This window comes from Pan paniscus, chromosome 8 (assembly GCF_029289425.2).
Source record: "Pan paniscus chromosome 8, NHGRI_mPanPan1-v2.0_pri, whole genome shotgun sequence".
Lineage (NCBI taxonomy): Eukaryota > Metazoa > Chordata > Mammalia > Primates > Hominidae > Pan > Pan paniscus.
This window is the reverse complement of record NC_073257.2, coordinates 35,611,277-35,635,597: the sequence shown is the minus strand read 5'-3', so window position 1 is coordinate 35,635,597 and position 24,321 is coordinate 35,611,277. Positions and strand designations below refer to the sequence as shown.

General features: G+C 36.6%; 1 protein-coding gene across 6 annotated transcripts in view; it reads right to left on the bottom strand.

Moving 5' to 3' along the window:
• The window catches only part of ARMC3 (armadillo repeat containing 3), a 193,436-nt gene that overhangs the window by 85,699 nt on the left and 83,416 nt on the right, over nucleotides 1–24,321 (bottom strand). For 5 of the 6 annotated variants that reach the window (XM_055092481.3, XM_003821393.5, XM_003821394.5 and 2 more), the window contains exons 2-3: nucleotides 22,352–22,400; nucleotides 8,180–8,297 (exon numbers count right to left, since the gene is read on the bottom strand). In XM_055092481.3, coding sequence (XP_054948456.1) covers nucleotides 8,180–8,297; nucleotides 22,352–22,400 — 167 coding nt within the window. The remainder of the gene's footprint in view (nucleotides 1–8,179; nucleotides 8,298–22,351; nucleotides 22,401–24,321) is intronic. The other variant, XM_008974847.4, reaches the window with a different exon arrangement.

The following is a 24,321-nucleotide window of genomic DNA, read 5'->3' as shown; positions in this document are numbered from 1 at the left end:
AAGTGATCCTCCTGCCTCAGCCTCCCAAAGTGCTGGAATTACAGGCTCCACAAGACACTGTGCCTGGCCTCATTTTTCTATAAACCTAAAATTGCTTACAGAAAAAAAGTCTAGAAATTTTTTTAAAAAGATTCTACAAATTGTGAGAAAAATTCTGCAAATATATGTCTGATACAGAAGTAAAGGATGTATATCCAGAATATATAATTTCTAAAACTGAATAAGAAAACCAAATTTTAAAATATATGTGAACAAATGATTTGAACAGATACATCACCAAAGAGGATATACAATGACAATAAAGTACATTTTTCTCTCCATCATTAGTCATTAGGGAAATGCAAATTAAAACCACAATGAGATACCACTTCACACCCACAAGGATTGCTGTAATCAAAAAGATGGACAGCATCAAGTGCCAGCTAGTGTAGAGAGAAACTGGAACCCTCATAAATTGCTGGTGAGAATATAAAACAGTACAAATCACTTTGGAAAATGGTTTGGCAGTTTCTTAAAATGTTGATGTACACCTACCATATGACCCAGGCAAACTGTGGTAAATCCATATAATGGTAGCAATAAAAAGAAATGCTACAATATGAATTAATCTCAAAATAATTAGGGTGAGTGAACAGAGCCAGATTATGTCATCTTCTATAAATCAAATAGAGATAGTTCTATCCCTTTTTCTAATCTGTGAGAAAGTTTATAACTATAAATTTTCTGGATGCCTTCTATTTCTTTTTCTTGCCTGATTGCATTGGCTAGAATCTCCCATACAATGTTGAATAAAGGTGATGATAGCAGACATCCTTCTCTTGCTCCTGATCTTAGGGGAAAAGCATTCAGTTTTTTACCATTAAGTGTGTTGTAAGCCATAGGTTTTTTTTGTAGATATCTTTTATTAGGGAGAGAAAGTTTATATCTATTCCTACTTTGCAGACATATTTTATCAGGAGTGGATGTCAGATTTTGCCAAAAAGGTTGTTTTGCATGTATTGAGATGATCATATGGTTTTTCTTTTTTCTTTTAAAAAATATATTTTTTTCTTATTGCTGCTGTAATAACAAATCTAGTGGTTTAACAACACAAATTTATTATCTTATGGTTTGGAAATCAGAAGTCTGATATATATCTCAGTAGGTGAAATTCAAAATGTTGGCAGGGCTATCTGTGCTCCTTGGGAGCTAAACTCAATGGCAGAATCCATTTCCTTTTCTTTTCCAGGTAGCATTCCTTGGCTAGTGAGCCCCTTTCGTCTTCAAAGCCAGAAATCACGCCCTTCTGACCTCTGTGTCCACCATCATATCTTCTCCAATTCTGACTCTCTTGCCTTCTTCTTTCACCAATAAGGGCCTTTGTGATTGTGTTGGCCCAACCTAGATAATCCAAGGTAATCTCCTCATCTCAAAGTCAGTTGGTTAGCAACCTTAATTCTATCAGCATTCTTATTTATCCCTTGTCATGTAACATACTATTTTCATAGCTTCCAGGGATTCTGATGTAGATATTTTGGGGTTATTTTTCTACCTACCACACATGGTAAAATACCTTGATTAATTTTCAGTTATTAAACCAACCTTGCAATCTGGGAATAAGTCATTTAGTCGTGATGTGTTTGCCTTTTTTATACATTGTTGAATTTAATTTGCTAACTTTTGTTTAGAATGTTTACATCTATGTTAATAAGGCATACTGACTTGCAGATTTCTTTCTTTCTTGCCTTTTGCTGTTTGGGCCTTTATACAGTAGTGGTGGCTTCACAGAATGAATAGGGAAGTATGCCATCCTTTTCAATTTTCTGAAAGTATTTGTGTGTAATTGGTATTATTTCTTCCTTAAAGGTTTGGTAGAATTCACCAGTAAAACCATCTGGACCTGGAGTTTTGTTTGTGAGAAAGTTTTTAACTACAAATTTCAGTTTTTGTAATATAGAGCTATTCAAGCTGTCTTTTTTAAGTGAGCTTGGAAATTTATGTCTTGAAATAAACTTGTCCACTTAATCTAAGTTGTAGAATTTATTGGTATTAATTTATTCATAATATTCCTCTTATCCTGTTAATATCTGTAGGATCTCTAGTGATGTCCCTTCTCCCACTCCTGATATGGATAATTTGTCTTCTCTCTTATTTTGTCTATCAATCCATCTCGAGGTTTATCATTTTTATTGATCTCAAAAAGCAGCTTTTCATTTTTGTGGCTCATCAATTTTTTTTGTTTTCTATTTCATTGATTTATACTGAGATATCTATTATATCCTTATTATTACTAACTTTTGGTTTAATTTGTTTTTTGTTTGTTTTTTGTTTTTGTTTTGAGACGGAGTCTCACTCTGTCGCCAGGCTGGAGTGCAGTGGCATGATCTCAGTTCACTGCAACCTCCACCTCCCTGGTTCAAGAGATTCCCCTGCCTCAGCTTCCCAAGCAGCTGGGACTACAGACACATGCCACCACACCTAATTTTCTGTATTTTGGTAGAGACAGGGTTTCACCATGTTGGCTAGTATGGTCTCAATCTCCTGACCTCATGATCTGCCCACCTCAGCCTCTCAAAGTTCCGAGATTACAGGTGTGAGCCACTGTGCCCAGCCTTGTTCTTCTTTTTCTAGTTTCTTAAGATAGAAGCTGAGATTACTGGTTTGAGACTTTCCTTGTTTTCCAGTATAGGCATTTAGTGCAATAAACTTCTCTCTAAATACTTTGAGTGGCATCTTTTGCTGTGTTTTAATTTTCAATTCTGATTTTTGTTTTGATTTCTTCTTTGATTCATGAGTCGTTTAAAAGTATGTTATTTATTTTCTAACTACTTAACAATTACCCAGAGTTTTCTGCATTATTGATTTCTAATTTAATTCCATGGTGGTATGAAAATACATTTTGTGTTACTGGAATCACTTAAAATTTATTGAGGCTTATTTTATGGCCTAGAATATGATCTATTTGGATAAATGTTCTGTATGCACTTGAAAAAAAAATGTGTACTCTACTGCTCTTAAAGTGTTCTATAAATATTAATTAGGTTAAATTCATTGATATTGTCAAATCCTTTATATCCTTTTATATTTTCTGTCTACTTGTTCTTTTATTTATTGAGAGGAGTATTTAAATCTCCAGCTTTAATTGTGGATATCTATTTCTCCTTGCATTATTAGCTTCGTGTATTTTGAAGATCTCATATTTCGTACACAACTGTTTAAGATTTTTCGGCCAGGCGCACTGGCTCATGCCTGTAATCCCAGCACTTTGGGAGGCCGAGACAGGTGGATCACGAGGTCAGGAGATTGAGACCATCCTGGCTAACACGGTGAAACCCTGTCTCTACTAAAAATACAAAAAATTAGCTGGGTGTAGTGGCGGGCGCCTGTAGTCCCAGCTACTTGGGAGGCTGAGGCAGGAGAATGGCGTGAAGCCGGAAGGTGGAGCTTGCAGTGAGCCGAGATTGTGCCACTGCACTCCATCCTGGGTGACAGAGCAAGACTCTGTCTCAAAAAAAAAAAAAAGATTTTTCACAGTCTTTTGATTAACTGATCCCTTTATCATTATAAAATGACCTTCTTTATCTCTGGTACTACTCTTTTCTCTGTTTACTTTTATAATATTAATATTTCTGTTACTAATGCTTGGGCTTTCTTTTGATTCATGCTAGCATGACATATCTGTTGTCATCCTTTTGCGTTATTTTTGTCTTTATATTCTAAATGCACTTCTTGAAGGTGGCATGTGGTTTACTCTTGCTTTTTATCCAATATATCAATTTCTCCCTGATAATCAAGGTATTTAGGACATTTATATTTAATTTGATTTTTGATATGGTTAGATTTAAATCCGCCATCTCGTTGTTTTTTATATGCCCCATTATTCCATGTTTTCTTTTTTCTTCATATTCAGCCTTCTTTTCTATGTATTCTGTGAATATTACTGATTCCATTTTATTTCTTTCATTGGCTTATTTAATATTATCCTTTATTTTGTTATTTTAGTGGTTGCATTAGGGTTGCAGTATACATCTTTAACTTAACACAGTCTACTTTGAAATGGTATTATGCCACTTCACATATGAGATCCTAACAATAGTATACTTCCATTTTTTCCCTTTCTATGTTGGGGCTGTTGTTGCCATATATTTTATTTATACATATGTTTCAAATTGCACAATATATGATTATTTTTGTTTAATAAATTTGCTTTTGAAGTGATTCAAATAACAAAACATATATGTTGCCATTTCTAGCACTCTGTATTCTTTTTTGTAGATCCATATTTCCATCTAGTGTTATTTTCCTTCTGCCTAAAAGGCCTCTTTTTATTATAAGTAGTAGTGTAGATCTGCTGGAAATAAATTATTTTAGCTTTTTATATTTGGGGAAAAAAACGTTATTTCACCTACATTTTTGAAAGATCTTTTTTCTGGATATGTAATTCTGTGTTGAAAGTTTTTATTTTTCTTTTATTCTTTAAAGATTGTTGCTCTACAGACTTCTCACTTGCATAATTTCTGATGATAAATCATCCTTATTTATAATTTGTTATTATCTACTGTCATCCTTATCTTTATTTGAATGTAACATGTTTTTACTGATTCTGGCTTCTTTTAAGATTTTCTCTTTATCACTGATTTTAAGCAATTTGATTATAATGTACTATGGCATGGCTTATTTCATATTCTTTGCACTTGAGTTTTGACAAACATTTTGGATCCATGGACTTAGAGTTTTCATCAGATTTAGGGAAAGTTTGGCCATTATTTCTTCAAATGCTTTTTCTGTCCCTGTCTCCCTTTTTCAGAGACTCCAATTACACATATATTGGACACTTGAATTTTTCTCATACCTCATTGAATCTCTGTTCATCTTTTTAAAATCTCTTTTCACTGTCCTTCATTTTGGACAGGTTGTGTTACTATGTATTTAAGTTCATTAATCTTTTCTTCTGCAATGTCCAAACTGCATTAATCAAAGCCTATGTGTTTTTCATTTCAGACATTGAAGTTTTCATCTCTAGAAGTTGTATTTGGATCTGTCTTATAGCTTCCATGTTTTCACTTTCTAAACATATAGAATACAGTTGTAATTAATCTTTTAATGTCTTTTCCTGCTAATTCTAACATCTAGGTCAATTTGATTTACTCATTGATATATATCTTATTATGCATTTTTTCTGCTTTTTTTCATGCCTGGTAATTTTTTTATTGGATGCAAGATATTGTGAATTTTACCTTCTTGGGCAATGGATATTTCTGTATTCTTAAGATTTTTTTCAGGGACAAATTAAGTTACTTGGAAACAACTTGATCCTTTCAAATCTTGCTTTTAATATTTACTAGGTGGTACTAGAACAGGGCACAATCTAGGACTAATTATTTCTCATACTGAGGCAAGACTCCTCTGTGTATTCTACACAATGCTCCATGAATTCTGAAGTTTCTGCCTGGCTGATGGAAACAGGCATTACTCCTAGCCGTATGTGAGCACCAGGCACTGTTACCCCAATCCTTTGGGTGCCTCTTGTCCCAACTATTACCCTCACATGTACATGCTGTTCACTACTCTTCTAAATACAAGAATGAGACCCTTTACAGACCTCCTGAGTTCTCCTTCTGTGAAACTCATTCCTCTCCTTTGCTCTGTCCTGAAAACTCTGAATACCTTTATTTCTCTGGACTTTCAGGTTTGTCTTCTTAACTCAGAGAATCCACCAGGTTACCTTTTCCAGTGCTATGGCCAAAAAGCTCTCTAAAGTCAAAAATCTGAGGCAATCATAGGGTTTACTTCCCTTGTTTCCCATCTCTCAGTGGTCACTGCCCTTTATTGTCTGATGTTGATGGTCTTGTCAACTGTTATTTCATATATCTGGTTTATTTTCTTCATTGTTTCCGCCAATAGAGTAAGTCTACTCTACTTTCACATATTGGGTCTGTTTCATTCTTTGTTACAGGCAGTAGAGTGGTCCGTCATGGCCAGAAGCCAAAGTCCTATCATTTTTTTTTTAATTTTAGAAAATACTACTAGTATAAAACATCAGACTTAAAATTATTTCTGTATTGATTTCACATGAAATACATGCCTATTTCTTCATGTCATGCAAAAAGAGATAACACATAATTAGATACACGTGACAGCCAGATGATGTATAATGACTCTGTAAGACTGAATGGGATTCATGCTGCCATAGATGCACAATCCAGTATCTCCCTGAAATTTGACCCAGGATTCTACACCATCCACTCAAAAAGATATAGTAACTTCCAGAAACACTCTGGTTTACATCTGGATTCCCAATGATGACCTGAGTGACAAAGCAAGGTGAGTATTGTACCCTTTGCTAATTGAATGATTTGTTGTTCTCTCATTCAGTTTCCAACACAATATGTCAAGTATCATTTATTTAAAACAAAATTGTCCCGATCTTAGTTTGAAATGGTTTATTAAAAAAAACCAGTTTAGTTACACTAAACTCTCAATTAAATTAATATTCTCAATTAAAATGTCATGCAACATAATAAAAGTCTAATCTTATCATTTGTAATAATATGAAGACTAAAATATAGGCATCTTGTATGTTTTTAAATCCTCTATGAATAAACCTTTCAGTAGAACCTGATGTGTAATATTTATAATTTTTAAATAAGTTTTATGTTTTACAACAATGTTTTACAGAAAAGTTACAAAGACAGTACAAAGACTTTGCACATACCTCAGACCCAGTTTCCCCTATTATTAACATTTGATATTAGTATGGTACATTTTTTACAGTTAGTGAACTAATATGAAGACACTGTTATTAACGAAAGTACTTAGTTATTCGGATTTCCTTAGTTTTAACCTAATATCTTCTTTCTGTCCCAGGATCCTATGTCATTACTCATAATGCCTCCATTATGTGAATTTCTCAAACTTGCTTGTTGTAGATAGCCATGACAGTTTTGAGGAGCATTGGCTAGGTATTTTGTACCTGAAGCGGGATTTGTCTGATTTTAAAAATCATTATTAGACTGGGGTTATAGATTTTTAAGAAAAATGACACAGAAATAAAGTGTCATTTTCATCACATCATATCAAGAGCACCTAATATTGATAGGACTTATCACAGTTGGTGGGTTTTTTTGTTTGTTTGTTTTTTGGTTGGTTGGTTTTTTGAGACAGGGTCTCTCTCTGCTGCCCAGGCTGGAGTGCAGTGGCACAATCTCAGCTCACTGCAACCTCTGCCTCCCAGGGTCAAGCAGTCCTCCCACCTCAGCCTCCCAAGTAGCTGGGACTGCAGACATGTGCCATCATACCTGGCTAATGTTTCTATTTTTTGTAGGGGTGGGGTTTTGCCATGTTGCCAAGGCTGGTCTTGAACTCCTGGGCTCAAGTGATCCTCCCACCTCAGCCTCCCGAGTAGCTGGGACTAAAAGCATGCACCACTACACATGGCTAGTTTTTGTATATATATTTTTTTTATATAGAGATGGGGCTTTGCCACATTGCCAAGGCTGGTCTCAAACTCCTGGGCTCAAGTGATCCACCCACCTTGGCCTCCCGAAGTGCTGAGATTACAGGCATTAGCCACCACGCCCAGACGTGTGGTGTTGATTTTGATCACCTAGCTGCGGTAGTGTTTGTCAGGTTTATCCATTGTAAGCTTATTTTCCCCATTTCTACATTGTACTCTTTGGAAATAAGTCACTCTGTACCTCTCCCACTCAAAGAGTCGGAAGTTATATTTCACCTCCTTGAAGTCAAGAGTGTCTACATAAACTATTAGGAATTCTTCTGCATAGGAGATTTGTCTTGTCTCTTCCATTTATTCACCCATTTTATTTATATCAGTATGGACTCATGGATACTTATTTTCCACTTGGATGATAAGCCAATACTGCTTTACTTTGTTGTTCTAATTGTTCCAGCCTTGACTATTGGGAGTTCTTTTAGCTTCTGTGACATTTAAAATTTCTAAAACTACAATGAAACTTTCAGAATGACTGTTCTACCCAGTGACTAAATTACTCCTTAAGATTAAGCTAGGAACTCAGGAAGACAGATTGCTCTTAGGTAATGCATTAAATAATATCCTGGTTGTCTGAAATAATTCATCCGACAGCAAGTAAGTTAAAGACTAGGAAGAAAAGTGCCCAAGAGGTAGTAAATATTTTAAGAAATTAATGAAACAGAAAGATAAACTGAAAAAAATCCAAACCTTTTAAAGCAAATTTATAAATGGCTTCACATGCTTTAGCCAAAATTTCCTCTTCTGGAGAATTAAGCATTAACACCACAGTTGCTGCTTTTTTGCTTTCAATCATTAATGGGTCAAACTGAAAGGCAGAAAGAAAACTATCAGTTTCACATATGAGCTTTAAAAATCACATTAAAAATGAATGGGTCTTAAAACTTAGAGAAAATGTAATCTTGCAAAAAGGATGTGGTCACTGCCCAATAAGTGCACTGCAAAGTTTTTCATTAAAAATACATCAACCGCTAGAGAAACAATTGTCAGCATTGGAATGCCTGGGGTATGGTGGGAAGAGCAAAATGTTTTGGAATCTGACAGGTCTAGTTTCTCAATTTAGCCATGTGGAATCAAATGAATTATGCTCCTAGAATGTAAATTTCTTTTTCTGTTTGATGAGGATAATAGTACCTATCTCAAAGAAGCAAGGAAAGGAGTAGAGGCCATGTATGTAAAGCACTTAGCACGTCATCTGGCACATGACAGATGTTTATCAAATGATATAAATGCTTACTCAATATACAAAATCCTTGAATACCTGTATATATTTTATTCCATGACCATCTCAATAATCAATACTTGCTTTCCAACCACTAGACTCTAGAAAAGCAGGAATTACATATGTAAAACAATAAAAAAAGCAGTAGAAAAGAGCATATAACAAAATGTAAAATTGAATAAAACCTGGAACAGGGGAAATGATAATATAGTCTAAAGAAAAGTATAGGACTCGAAGAAGACCTGTTTCCTGAGAATTCATGTGTAATCAAAATGCGTAATTGAAACGAACTATTGTTCATAGCACATAGAGGCTTTCTGTGGTCAAGGAGAAAACAAATTATTACACTATTTTTCTTCCATTTCCAGAGACTAATGAAGGATGGAGTTCTGCTTAGGATAAAGGAAAAAAACTGTATTTCAAAGCTTTAGCTGGTTCTTTGTGTTGGCTTTCCTATATAGACATCTTACTATGTCATGGAATATTTTTAAGATTGTTTCGTTTTAGGTAGAGAATGGAGAAATATATTACTCTGATTACTCCAAGGAAACATGATTGTGTGAGTTTGGAAGAGTAAAGAAGAAAGAAGATAGCAAGAAACAATGACCTGAAAGGACACAGCCAGGATAAAACTTCCCTTTTGGAGGAGAAATGGCTGCTGAATTTTAGAACAGCATTGTCTAGCACCCAAAGTAAAGCTGCTGTTTTTCTATGGCTCCCACTATACTAGAAGCTATAAAAGTTACAAAAGTCTTGTTTGTTCTTAAAGCTCTTAGACCCTTTTAGAGAAGACAAATCTTCAGTAAAAAATCAGTTGTGTACAACAGGTTGGTGGCACTTGTGATTCTAGACATGATCCAATGAGAAAAGGTGGCCTCTAGCTGAGCGAAGAGGAATGGCTGGGATGCTGGCTGCAACACTGATCATGAGAGCAGAAGGCCCTGGAAATCCACAGAAATCTTAAGGGAGGACTTCTGAATGTAGTTAGGGTTTGGGGCTTGAGAACCATCTTCTTTAGGTATTAAAGGGTAGCCCCAGAATGCCCGAGGACCTCACATCACCCAAGTGACACATGTGGCTCACTGACCATGGTTTTTTTTAATCTGAAAAGTTAGGAAGCTGGAGTATGATCTCTTCCAGATATAAAATTCTAGGATTTTATGAAGTGCAAAACATATGGCAGAAACAATAAATACTATGATGAGAGTGGGGAAATTAATTTGAAACTGGGGTAAATAGAGAAAGCTCCATGGATGTGGTAGAACTTCAGATATGATTTGAAGAACAGATAAAATGGGATGGATGGCAATAAGAAGGGAGGATATGCAAATGGGGAAATTAACACAAGATGGTTTAAAATGGGAGTATTTGTTTATGGTGGATAAAATATTAGCTTGACCAAATAGAAAATATACAACAGGAAGCAGAAATAATATTGAATAATAAGAAGAAAGACCTCAGCAAATGACCTATACCTTTCCTTCTCCTGACTGTTTATTGAAGATAATCAACAAAGGTCCAAGAGAAAAGGATTGTGACTCTGGAATTTTATGTATGGCTAGGTTATCATTCAGATGTTCAGGCATTCACAAACTCAAAAAGTATATCAACCATACACTCTTAAACAAATTGCTCAGGCAAAATCTCCAGCCACAACTTGGTAGAACCAAAATATAAAAACAATTGTGGTGGATCAAAAAATACAGTAAAATGTATTTTGCTGTTTAGCTTATTAAATTCTGCAGATGATGTGAATCATAATACAATTTTTTTTTTTTTTGAGATGGAGTCTCACTGTCGCCCAGGCTGGAGTGCAATGGCGCGATCTTGGCTCACTGCAACCTCCACCTCCTGGGTTCAAGCTATTCTCCCTGCCTCAGCCTCCTGAGTAGCTGGGATTACAGGTGCCCACCACCATGCCTGGCTAATTTTTGTATTTTTAGTAGAGATGGGGTTTTGCCATTTTGTCCAGGCTGGTCTTGAACTCCTGACCTCAGGGAATCCACCTGCCTCAGCCTCCCAAAGTGCTGGGATTACAGGCATGAGCCAACTCACCCGGCCAATGCAATTCTTAAGAAAGGATTCCTGAAGTGATGATGATTTATAAGGGAAAAAAAACTAATAATGGCTTGGAATTAAAACAGATTTTTTTTTCAACAAAACAGGTAAAGAAAATTTTTGGTTTTAAAAAAAGAGGAATGTTGCCCAGCTATTATTTATTTTTACATTAATAGAAAAAAATGCAGGTTAAAATGTGTATTTAATAGATAGGCTACCAACAAGTAACCAAAGTTCCACACTGCCAGAAAGAAAGGAAAACAAAGGAAAATTGCTCAATTCAGAAAAGGGACAGAAAATACAAAAGAAATTACAAGATGAAAACATAGCAAAGAAAAACCACAACTTCAAATAAAATGATAGGAATAAAATCAAATAAGTCAATGATCAAAATAAACATCACTAGGGTAAATAAATCCAACTAAGGCTGTTAGATTGGATTAAAAAGCAAAATTGACTCTGTTTGTGTTATTAGATATTTCTTCCACTTGATCTTCCAGAATATTAATTCAGATCTCTCCAACTAAGGTATAGAACATTTCCAGTATCTTTGAAGGTTTCCTCACACTCCTTTCCTAAGCCACCATGAGAGATAACCATTATTCTGACTTTTAAAATAATCACTTAATTTTCCATTTTTGAACTTCATATAAGGAATCATACAACATTCACTCTTTCATATTTGGTTTCTTTAGCTCAGTGCAATACCTGTTGCAGTTCTTTCACATTTTTGCTTATATAGCTAAGTCATATTTCTTATGGCTATATAATGTATTCCAGTATATAAATATACCAGTTTGGGTTCTTTTCTTTCCAGTTTAAGGAAATCATAAGTCACAATGAATATTCTTTTACATGTCTTTTTGTGGATACATACATTTCTCTTGGGTATTTATCTAGGAATGGCATTGATGAGTCATAGGGTAGACATATATTTCCCTTTTGTAGGTACTATCGAACAGTTTTCCAAAGTGGTTTTTATCAATTTACATTCCCACCAGTTATGAATGAGAGTTCCACTTGCTCTACATCCTCACCAACACTTGGTATTATCAGTCTTTTTAATTTGCCTTTCCAAAGCTCTTCAATCATAGTTTTAAATCCATCTGCTTTTCATAGTTATTGTAGCTGGAGGAATGCCTGCTGCTGCCTGCTACCACTATATCCTAGACAGAAGAGAAGTGTTCTCATTACTTTTGAAAGTTCTCCCCTGTCTCTTTTACTAATTCTGACTCAGTAGCATCCATCTATCATTCAGCTTTGTCTTCTGCTATTATGCTTGAGAATCCATTAATTTTTCTCTATCTGCCCATAGATGGGTTTCCTGCCGCACCCACAGTGTTCAGGCTCTGAGGGGTTCTTGGTAGCCAAACAGCAAGTGGTGAAAGATACAACTTGACTTTTTCAACTACTCCCACTCAGAGATTCTTCAATTGCATTTGGATCCCCAGTCCATTTACTACCTCTGTTTTCTCTCCCTTTATCAGCTTTCTCCTTTATTCCCCTCTTAAGTTGCTTAGATTGCATGTTCTATTATCTGAATAACACTTCTGCTAAAGCGTAAACCTCCTTGTCTCTCTGTCTTTTCATCAGATGAATCTTCTCAAATCCAAACCACAAGTGAACACTAGTATTTTCTTCTTTGCATTTATACCCAAGTGTCCAACCATTCTCAAAGAATGTTAAACTAGAAGAAAATTAGTATCATTATAAATTCATGACCAGCAATTGAGAGGGCCTCACTGCAAACCAGGTTTCTACATTTCTTTTGTAAACTTGATTTTTCCTTCTCAAAAGAACAAAATTATTTCAAACATTTCTACTATCCTTGAACATTTAACACTCTTACTTCCCCCTTTCTTTCCTCCTCACCCAGCAAAATTTTCAGAAAAAATAAAGTTACCAGATGGAAACTCCATCAACTTCCAACTTGCAGATTCAAATCTACCTATATCTGCACATGTTCTATTACATCAGAGAAAATACCCAAGGCCAATCTCTAATAGGTGCTTTGGCTTTTTAACTCATTCACCTTCATTAATTCACTTATTTAATAAACATTTATTGAATCCCTATTAAGTGCCAGACGCTAAGACTAGCACATTAGATAACTCAATCTCCTATTCTCACAGAATGGACACATTCTCATCTTACTTTATATTATTAATAATCTCTTTTGTCTCATGAGTAGTCAACTCCTCCCTGTCAACTAAATTCTTCCTTTACTTCTTTTGAATCCAGCTTACAGAGGGCCAATTTAGATGTAATACAATGCAGTAATTTTCAGTGTAAGTTTGATGAGTTTTGAGGATTGTATACATCTGTATAGAATTTTAAGAAACATATACATCTGTATAACCAACCATTCCAAGCAATATGTGAAAGTTTCCATGCCCCACAACATTCTCTCCTGCCTCATTGCAGTTGATTCCCCTCCTGTGACTGGTCCCAGACAACCACTGATCTCCTTTCTTCCACTGCAGATCAGTTTCGCCTGTCCTATAATTTAGTAGTAATGAAATTACTACATAGGGACCCTTTGTGTAGGCTTCTTTCATGTGGCAGAATATTTTTGAGATCCATGTTTCATGGATCTCATTTGTTTTTACCTTTCTTTTTACTGCTGAGTAGTATCCCATTGTATATCACGATTTGTTTATCCATTCAACTGTTGATAGACCTCTGGGTTGTTTCAGGTTGGAACCATTATGTATAAAAGTTGCCATGCACATTTTATACAAGTCTTGTTATGGACAAATGTTTTCATTTCTCTTGAGCAAATGCCCAGAAGTAAAATTTCTGGCTTGTCTGGCAAGTGCATGTTTAACTTTATAAGAAAATATAATTTTGGGTCACTGCAGCTCATGCCTGTAATCCCAGCACTTTGGGAGGCTGAGGCAGGAGAATCACTTGAGGCCGAGAATTCAAGACCAGCCTGGGCAACATAGTGAGACCCTGTCTCTACAACAAGTGAAAAAATTAGCCAGGTGTGGTGGCATGCACCTGTAGTCCTAGCTACTTGGGAGGCTGAGGTGGGAGGATCGCTTGACCAGGGAGTTCAAGGCTGCAGTGAGCTACAGTCATACCACTGCATTCCAGCCTGGGCAAAAGAGTGAGACCCTGTCTCAAAAAAAGAAAAAAATACAGTTTATTTTTCCAGAGTAGTTCTACCATTGGCATTCCTACCAGCAATGTATCTGCATCCAACATAGTGCTTTTATCTCTTCAGTTATTTAGGTCTTAGTTAATTTGTCTCAGAAATGTTTTATAGTTTTCAGCATATAGGTATTGATTTTATTTTGTTAAACTAATGTCTAAGTATTTCATTGTTTCTTATGCTATTGCATAGCCTTTTTTGCCATCATGTATCTTAAACTTGTGTTATTAGATGCATAACACTTAGGACCATTAAAAAATAAACCTTTGTATCATTATAAAATGTCCATCTTTTTCTCAGGTAATATTCTTTGTCCTGCAATTGTAATGTATTTCATTTGGTATTAACATAGGTGCTGCAGATTTCTTATGATTAGTGTTTGCATGGTATATATCTTTTTTCATGTTTTTACTTTTATGTGTACCTTTATATGTAAAGGAGGATTCTTATAGACAGGTGACAGTTGAGTCTTGCTTTTTTACTCAGTTGGACAATCACTTTTTGTTGGAATATTAGGTTATTTATATCCAATGTGGTTGTTGATATGGTTGGGTTTTAATTGATCATCTTGCTATTTGTTTTCACTTTGTCACATTTGCTCCCTGTTCCTTTTATCCTGCCTTTTTTCAGTCGATTGGGTTTTTTTAGTATCCCATTTTACCTCCTCTATTAGCTTATTAACTGATTTTCTCCTGGTTATAGGTCACATTTTCCTTTTTTGCACATCTAACAATTTTGTATTGGATACTGGGCATTGTGAAAATTATGTAGCTGAGCATCTGGATTCTTTTGGGGGCTGGGGGAGGAGGAGTGTTCCTTAAAGGATATTGAATTTTGTTCTGGCAGGCAGTTATCTTACTTATGGATCAGGTTAATCTATTTAAAGCCCGTTTTTAAGCTTTATTAGGTAGGGCAGGACTAGAGAAACCTTTTCTATAGGGCTGGATAGTTTAGCCACACGACTATTAACGCATGACTTTTCTGGGGACTCTTATTAATGCCCCAGGTATTCAATAAGACCCTCCATGCCTTCCAAGCAAATTACAATGCTTCCCAGACCGGTGTGAGCTCTAGAGAGGGTTTGACTTAACGGCACCCTGAGAGTTGTTCATGCATGTCCTTTGCCATGTGGAGTTCCACCCCATACAGATTAGACTTCAGAGAATCCAGAGGACCATTAACTGGATTTCTGGAGCTATTGCTGTATGTTGGTCTCTTCTTTTTGGTACTCTACCCTGCAAACTGCAGCCACCTAATCCTCCTTGAACTCTGATTTCTTGAAGCTCTTTTATTTTAAAATAAAAACCAACTGTCCTTAGATAGTAATCATCCTTTGTACACATTACCCTTCCTTGTCTTTCACAATCAAAAACCTTACAAATACTTACTTTTCTTACTCTCACTCCTTGCTGCACATATCCAATCTGACTTTCACCCTCAGTGACTTACCAAAATAGTTCTCACTAAAGCCACCATCTGGGAGCGCCATGTCACGTCACCCAGGACTTCTTGAGAGTTTTATTTCATTTCTAAAGAAAATAATACAATAATACTTGAAACTATAGAGAGTTATGGTGTATTTAATTGTCAGGCCTCCATCTCTCTGGATACACTTTTTATTGTTTTTATTCATGGTGGTTTGGGGGTTGAAATTCCTTGGGCGACTAGGCTTGCTTGCTTGCTTTTCTTTCTCTTCTTCCACAGCTGTTATTTTTCTGAATTTAACACACTGCATTATGTCTTTGATTTACATGTCTATTTCAGTATGTTGTACTTCCATTCACTCCATTGCTCAGGCTTGATCTCTCAACTTGTCCCCTTCTCACACTCCACGTCCTACCCATCAGCACATCCTGCCAGCTCGACCTTCAGAGCTCATCCTCACTCTGGCCACATCTCATCTTCTTCACGGTGACTTCCTGGGTCCAAGCTGCCATTGTATCTTAACTGCACTACTGTGACAACCTCCAAGCTGGTCTTCCAATTTTCATGTTTCTCCCACATCGTAGCTAGAATGATCTTATTTTTTATTTTAAATATAAATCAGATGTCACTACTACTCTCTTTGTCACCTTCCAACGAATTCTCCTTTTTGCACCTTAGGGAAAAATCCAACTTGCTTAACATAGCCTAATGTCCTACGTGGTCACCACCATCTCACCATCTTTGTGACTCCATCCTACACCTCGCTCACTAATCTCCTGTCACACCAACCTTCCTGGCATTCCTCAAACACACTGCATAAGGCTTTAGTTACTGTGGTCTGGCTGGGGTCCCCTCCCAGATATTTGCACAGATTACCCCCTCATTTCATTTAAGTGTGTTTTGGTTGAGATCCCACCAAGAAGGCCTGCCCAAGATTCTATTTAAAGAGGCCCCATCACACTCCTTACCATATCATACTTTATTTTTCTTCATTGATCGTATCACTACCTGAATTATATTATTATTAATTGACTGTTTCTCCCACTATAATATAAGCTGCCTTGGGGCCTGAACTTTCCTTTCTCCCCATCTTTATGCCCAGGATGTGGAAGAATGCTTGCATATTGTAGGCACTCTATATTTGTCCAGCAAATAAATACATTTCTTTAGGCAAAGGACCATGCTGTTTCTCTGTCTCCATCACCTATGAACAATACTGGGGTGATGGTACTACTTGGAAAATGTCTGTAAAGGAATGTATTAAAGTGCCCCTGGAAACTTTTTCTATGCTTGTGGTCTTAAAGTGCCTTAACTGTGTACTGTTTGCTGATGTCAGGAGAGAGGGCTCTAAATCTGAGGTCCATGGAGCTATCAGTAGGCTTTGAAGGTACATTCTCTATGTGAAATCATATGCAAAATACTTGGAGTACATTTCAGAAGGAGGAGTTTCCACAGATCCCAACCTACCTTCATAAGATTCCTTGATTGCCCCGCAAACTCCTAAGAACCACAGCCTTAGATCATCTTCACCACTTAGGGCACTTCCCCTCATGTCCCAGCTGGCCATCTTCTCCACCAACCCACATCTAAAACAGATTTCCCTTCCCTCTTGGAACTTTCACCCCAGAGACCTCACATGTTTCTATATTTTTAAAGCTGATTATATAAGCGTGTGAATAAGGATACTATGGTTAAGGATGGGTATGTCATGATCACCACAGAAGAACAAGTCTCAGAGGAGTAGGTAGAGTATACGAAAATACATTTAAACATCAGCTTTAGTAAATATCATTTAATAGTCATGTGGTTATTTAAGTGTGAATCTATAATAATTAAAATTAATTTTAAAGACCAGGTGCAGTGAGTCATGCTTGTAATCACAGCACTTTGGGAGGCCGAGGTGGGAAGATCTCTTGAGCCCAGGAGTTCGAGACCAGCCTGGGCAACATAGTGTGACCCTGTCTCCACAAAACATACAAAAATTAGCCGGGTATGGCGGTGTGTGCCTTTAGTCCCGGCTACTCAAGAGGCTGAGCAGGGAGGATCAGTTGAGCTGGGAGGTGGAGGCTGCAGTGAGCCATGATTGTGCCACTGCACTCCAGCCTGGGAGACAGAGCAAGACCCTATCTCAAAAAAGAAAAAAAGATAATATGGGGTATGAGAAGCTTAAAGGGAAGCTTGAGACTGTAAGAGTTGCAATCCAATAGGCTGACACAGGAGAAATACAAATGTTTGGCAGAGAGTAGAGAAACTTGGCATGACATTTGTTTCTCCTACAGAGCCTGCACCATTATAGTAATTTTTTATTAAAAAGGGCACTGAGAATAAATGATAGCTATAACAGAGTGCCACATGACTAAATAAATAATACTGTGCTGTCATTACGTATCCCATCTGCTTTCCCATGAGAAAGTCAGTCACCAACAAGCTCGTTGAGAAATTATAATTTCATGCTCTGTGCAAAATAAATGATAAAATTATTTACAAAAAGAATGAAAGAAAATGGAAGCATTTTGGCTAAGTTTTGAATTTTAAGCCCAGTCAATTAGAGTGGCCATAGGCTTCTAGAGATATTTTTATGTCTCTGTTAAGGAATAATACTGTCTAGAATAGCGCTGTCCAACAGAACTTCAGCAATGAAAACGTTCTGATTTTGTGCTATCCAATATGGTAGTCACAGGCCACAAGCGGTTCTTTAGCACTTGAAATGTAACTGATGCGACTGAGAATCTGAATTTTTAACTTCTTTTTTAAAAAATAGAGACAAAGTCTTGCTATTTTTCCCAGGCTGGTCTTGAACTCCTGGCTTCAAGCGATCCTCCCGCCTCAGCCTCCCAAACTGCTGGGATTACAGATGTGACCCACTGCCCCTGGCCTTTAAAATTAATAATTTTAATCATTATAAATTCAAATTTTAATAACCACATGTGCCTAGTGGCTGGAGTATTAGCACAGGTCTAAAAAAATACAAAATTATGAAGATGACAGCGAAAATAAATCATCACAGTTGAGTGATTTTTATGGTGCCAATAAGTACAAAGAAAAAGCTTTTACAATTTCTATTTCAATATGTTTACTACCTCAGTGGTCCCAGATCATGAGGCGCTAATTGTATAGGAAAAGACAGAGATAGATAAACAGGACGAGGTAGACAGCATTCATCTAATAGGAACTTTCAGTAGAGAATATCTAGACATCAGGAAAAATTTGCTAAAATGTCTAAAGATTAAAATGAAAGTAGCTAAAATACCTTTTAGTTTACTTTATAACCTGATCAAAGTAGCAAACTTTTGGAGTAAGGTGAGCAAGCTGAAAATTATCCATATTGTTTTATATATGTATATTGTTTATGAATTTATATTTTTTATTAATTCATAGTGTTTAACTGTCAGGAGGGAGAAAGATGGGAAAAGAAGTCCTTATAACTTCTTTACATAGCAAAATAAATGATAAAACAAAATTATTTACAAAAAGAATGAAAGTAAATGGAAGCATTTTGGCTAAGCTTTGAATTCTAAGCCCAGTCAATTCGAGTGGCCATAGGCTTCTAGAATATTTTTATGTCTCTGTTAAGGAATAATACTGTCTAGAATAGTGTTGTCCAATAGATCTTCAATGATAAAAATGTTCTGATTCTGTGCTGTCCAATAAGGCAAGCACAGGCCATTTATTTATTTATTTTTTAAAGTCCATAGTAGTGTTGTCAGTCTATGACAAAGAATGAAAGGTTGAGTTCTGAGATTGATGAAGGAGGTCCAGGAAAACTCAGGAGTCCTCACCCTCTTCCCAGGAATTGGATTTGGTTGTGCAGCTGAGGGGGCATGTTGCACTACTTCCCATTGCTCTGATTCTATACTCATCCTGCTTAGCTTCCTGTGTGCATTTAACTAAGGAAAGAAAGTCCTGACCCATTAACATAAATGTTCAGTTAACTTGATACTTAATCATTACGATTCCAGGGCCAGGTCATAGTCTCTTGGGAATTTAGAGCTTGTGGCTTTATCCATTGAAGCTCAATCACCTCTGAAATATTAAAAGACTACAATTTCCATGCTTGCAAACTCAAAGATCTGACCGTAAATCATGATGGCCACACACCAGGCCTCAGGGGACTTCAGTGGCCAGCTGGTCGTCCATGCCTCATCCCTGACTTCCCTGTCTCCTTTGACAGTTCACACAAACTTACTCAGTTCTGTAGAATGATGAACAGCACCCTCAACTATATCATTAATAATAATAACATCTACCAAGCTCTTACCTAATGCCAGGCACTGTTCTAAGCATTTTACATTGATCTAACCTTCCTTCACTGGTGTGAGTGGGTATTCCTATGAATTAAGCAGTATCACATCCTCACTGTGGTGCACAGAGGTTAGAAAGTTCACCCAAGTTCATAGATGGGCATAAGTGGATAATGGAGTAAGGACCCAAACTCAGGCAAGATAGCCCCAGAGCCGGTACTCTTAGACACTGAATATTTTGCCTTATACTAAATCATGTCTAGTAGAGTCATTTCTATTAGGAATTCTTTTATGCAATATTCCACAGTAAATTTTCCTTTTGTTAAAGCATCACAAACAACCTTTTGGCCAGATATGGAAATGATTTGGAAAGGAAGAATATAGTTGTATTGGTAGATCAAGCCGTGTCTTTTCCATATGTAGGCATCTTCTTAGCTAGTGTCTCTTTTATGAGAAGGAAATGTAATCAGTACTATATCTGCATATATTAATGTTACGACAAATGAGAATATTCAGAAAAGCAAAGGGAGCTTTTTGTTCTCATCCTAATACCAACACTTTTCTTACTGTCTTTATTACTCATTTTAAACTATAGAGGAAAGCCTGATAAAAATTAAGGTCTTTGGAAACAATATTTCTAGGAAACATATAAGAAGCAAATTACTATTAGCTGACAGAGAAAAGTTTATTTTCTTAAGTAGTTATATTTCTCTTTAAATGTGGTTTTCATTTACAATGTGTACAACAAACCTTTATTGACTTTAGAGGTATATTCTGGAACAAGTTCCAGGTTAAGATACTGTAAATTGTGGCATAGTGCTTTGAAGTATGAAAACAAATACTGTAGAAAAGGGCTTAGATATTATTTTAATACCACTCTGTCAGTTTTTGTTTGTTTGTTTGTTGGTTGGTTTGTTTTTTGAGATGCAGTCTCGCTCTGTTGCCCAGACTGAAGTGCAGTGGTGGGATCTCAGCTCACTGCAAACTCCGCCTCCCAGGTTCACACCATTCTCCTGCTTCAGCCTCCCGAGTAGCTGGGACTACCAGCGCCTGCCACCACCCCCGGCTAATTTTTTGTATTTTTAGTAGAGACGGGGTTTCACCGTGTTAGCCAGGATGGTCTCAATCTCCTGACCTCATGATCCGCCCGCCTCAGCCTCCCAACACTCTGTCGGTTTTATAGTCAGAGTAGAAGTCCCCTGGGAAAGGCAGGGAAAAGTAAGGACCATTGGTCAATGTTACACCTGCCATTGGCTACCTCCAAGGCTGTTGGGAGCTGAGGAAGCAGGAGTTCTATTTTGTTAATGCTAGGACTGTGTTTCTCAAGTTCTCCATTGTGTCCCCAAGGATTGGAGTCCAGAGGACAATATCAGCAAGACATTATGAAGTTATAGAAAGTGTATTAGCCATATACATCTATTATTTATTAGCCCCGTAATTCTAATTTTTATCAGAATATGTTTTTGCTAATCAGATGCCATTAATGCTATTTGGTAGCAAAAAGGGGAGTAATACAAACCTTGGATGCAATGAAAAAAAATAAGAGAATCTGCAACATTTTAGGAATATGTCCTAAGAGAAGAAGCCAGAATGATGAAACATCATGAAATCACAATGTCTACCCCTGCAAAGCCTTCCTGGACCGGGGAAGACAGGCACTTCTGTAGATTTTGTTCCCAACTGTATTGAAGTATCATACCTAGTGGATTGCACAGGGGTGCAAGTGTGTGTGTGTGTGTCTCAGAAGCAGAGTCCAGAGGATTCTCATGATAATAGATCTTATTTTCCAAGTGCTACGTGCCAAGCACTAAGACCTTTATGTAACTTATTTTGTTTTAATTCATACAACAACGGGAACGAGTTTGATATTATGATTTCCATTTAGGAGCTAAAGAAAAACCGAAATAACTTGGCCAAATTTGGCAAATTGGCCACAATGACACAGTTGGTAAGAGGCAGAGCTGGCTCAAGGCCCCCAGCGTCTTAACCACAAAGCTCCCAAGGGGGCAGATTTCTGCCATTAGCCCAGTTTCCTTCAAATTTGAAATTGCTGTGAGTCTGTGGACTCCACTTATTTCTTTTCTATTCCTGATTTATCTGAAGGAAATCACACCAAATGTCTGTTTCAAAATAAGTTTCTAAACTGAAAATTGTCCAAGGTCATTTTTCACTTTTAACACAACCTTTCAATAATTGATAAAGTTTAAAGAGAGAAGATAAAATCCTGTTTTTAAAGACAGAGAAGAGCTTTCAGTGGGGAATGAATTACTTAGCATTTGGAATAAAGATGATGATGCCAGACTAGTCTCTCGATAGAACTGGAAAGGATAGGGACTTCTCACGTGCAGTGGTCATCACCAGACAACCTTTTATACATATCTAATAGCTATAGCAGAACTTCCAGTTATTTTTGAAAATTCACTTGATTAATTAACATAAATGAGAGGCTGGCAAATGTAAATGGTAAGTATTTAAAAGAACAACCCAAACTATTTATTCATTAACTATGCTATAAACATGCCATCTACATACTGGAAAAGCTAATAATTACTCTCTAATTGTGCTAATTATATAATGACAATGTTGTAAATGTTTGTTTATATAATGTTAGATTTCTCTGACTAATCTTATCATTAGTCAGACTTTGGACTTCTGCCACCGCGTATTCATGTATATACTGGTACATGCCAAACTGTGTGAACAATTTATTTTTATAACTGGTTGTTAAAGTGCTACTAGTATTCAAATCAGAAACTTACCACATCCTTAGGAGGAGGCTCTACTTCCTTCTTTATCTTTTTACCCATCCTGGAAAAAGATGCAACATATGGTTAAAGTGTCATTTGCACATACATTTCTCAATTACCTGTGCCCTTGAGAGGAGGTTTATTTTCTCCTTTAAATTTTTACCTCCTAAAACACAATGCAATACGTGTAAAAATTATCACATGTGTACAAATATGTCACCTACATCCCAATTTCAAACTCTGCAATTTTAAGGAACTTATTGATAAGATCATTGAGTGTTAGTCCTGGCTTTCAGTTTAGAAAGGAGGTGAATATATTAGTGACATAACTTAAATAACAAGAAATCATTTACCATTTTTATAGCTCGCTTATGATGGGCTTAAGAGACTAAGCCCACCAAGTTACTTTTGAGACCTGCAAGAATGTTTGTGCCACAAAAGCAGAGGTTTTTGTCTATTTTCTTGCACTGATCTATCCTAAACACCTACAACCGTGTCTGGTACATAATTGGCATTTGATATTTATAAACCTCATTAACTCCATTTTTCCTAGGAGTAATGATCTCATAAATGGTATACAAAATCTACCAGGTCTTGAATCAACATTTGTGTCCTTTGCCCGGATAACAAAAAGTTTTCTTTCATAATCCACAGCTCAGTAAAAAAGCAATTAAAAAATCTGAAGAGATATATTCTGGGGAAACTGAGGTTACTTCCTTTCCACTTGTCCTCATATGTCCATGTCTGTGTGGAAAAAGTGAAAGGAATGGAATTTATACACAGTTAACATACCACAGAGGAGTAACCAGCCTGGGTTCAAAGAACTTTTCAGGCCGGGCAGGTGGCTCACGCCTGTAATCCCAGCTCTTTGGGAGGCCGAGGTGGGCGAATCACGAGGTCAGGAGTTCAAGACCATCCTGGCCAACATAGTGAAATCCTGTCTCTACTAAAAATACAAAAATTAGCCGGGTGTGGTGGCACGTGCCTTGTAGTCCCAGCTACTCAGGAGGCTGAGGCACGAGAATCACTTGAACCCGGGAGGTGGAGGCTGCAGTGAGCCGAGATCGCACCACTGCATTCCAGCCTGGGCAACAGAGTGAGACTGTCTCAAAAAAAAAAAAAACTTTTCAAGATGTTAATGTCTATTAGAATAACCCAGGAAATCTATCTAGTTTTCTTCAATGAGAGTTTGTGGAATTATGTTTGACATCAGATCCATCTTAAACGGTATATCGTAGGAGCAATCTTAAACGGTATATCATAGCCTTAAGGAAATTACCATAGTCTCAGTAGAAATCCTAGGAAGTAGAAAATCCTTGGGGAGAATCTACAGTGTCAGGGTTAGCTCAAATTGCATGTCAAGGGTCAAAAGCAACTCCTAGCATTAGAGACACTGACCAGAATTTATCACATACATTAAAAAGCCACGTCTTCATAGAAACTCCTAGATACTTCTGAAAGGCATTTATTCTAGGTCTCTAACTTCAGACTACACTACTTTTAAGACTTTTGAGGGCCTGGGCAAGCTTATTCACACAATAGCCAATATATTAAAATGTTAAAATGTGCCTGCATCGCCCATTAAATGTCATTTGCATCATAAAAACTTTTGAAATTTGTATTTGAAATTACTCAGCAATCAGTACATACACCTGGAAATTCTTGTAAAATGAGAAAATTGTTTTCAAATGTAATAAAAATTTATATTAATAAAACATTTAATTAACACTAATTTTTCAGTTCTCTTTTCATATTTTAGAGCCAATATAAGCATTTTTTTCAAATCTCAAACATCTTCCTTAGGTGCTTGAAAAGTGAACAGGCCCTAGACCTTGTGCCTATAATATTTCAGGCAGACAGGCAGAAACTATTCTGGGCAAATGAGAATCTATCCTACAATTAATCTCTAGGAAAAGAAAAAAAAAAGAGAGTTTATAGCACTCTATAACCAATTCCAAGATAGAGCAGCCTTTGATTTATAA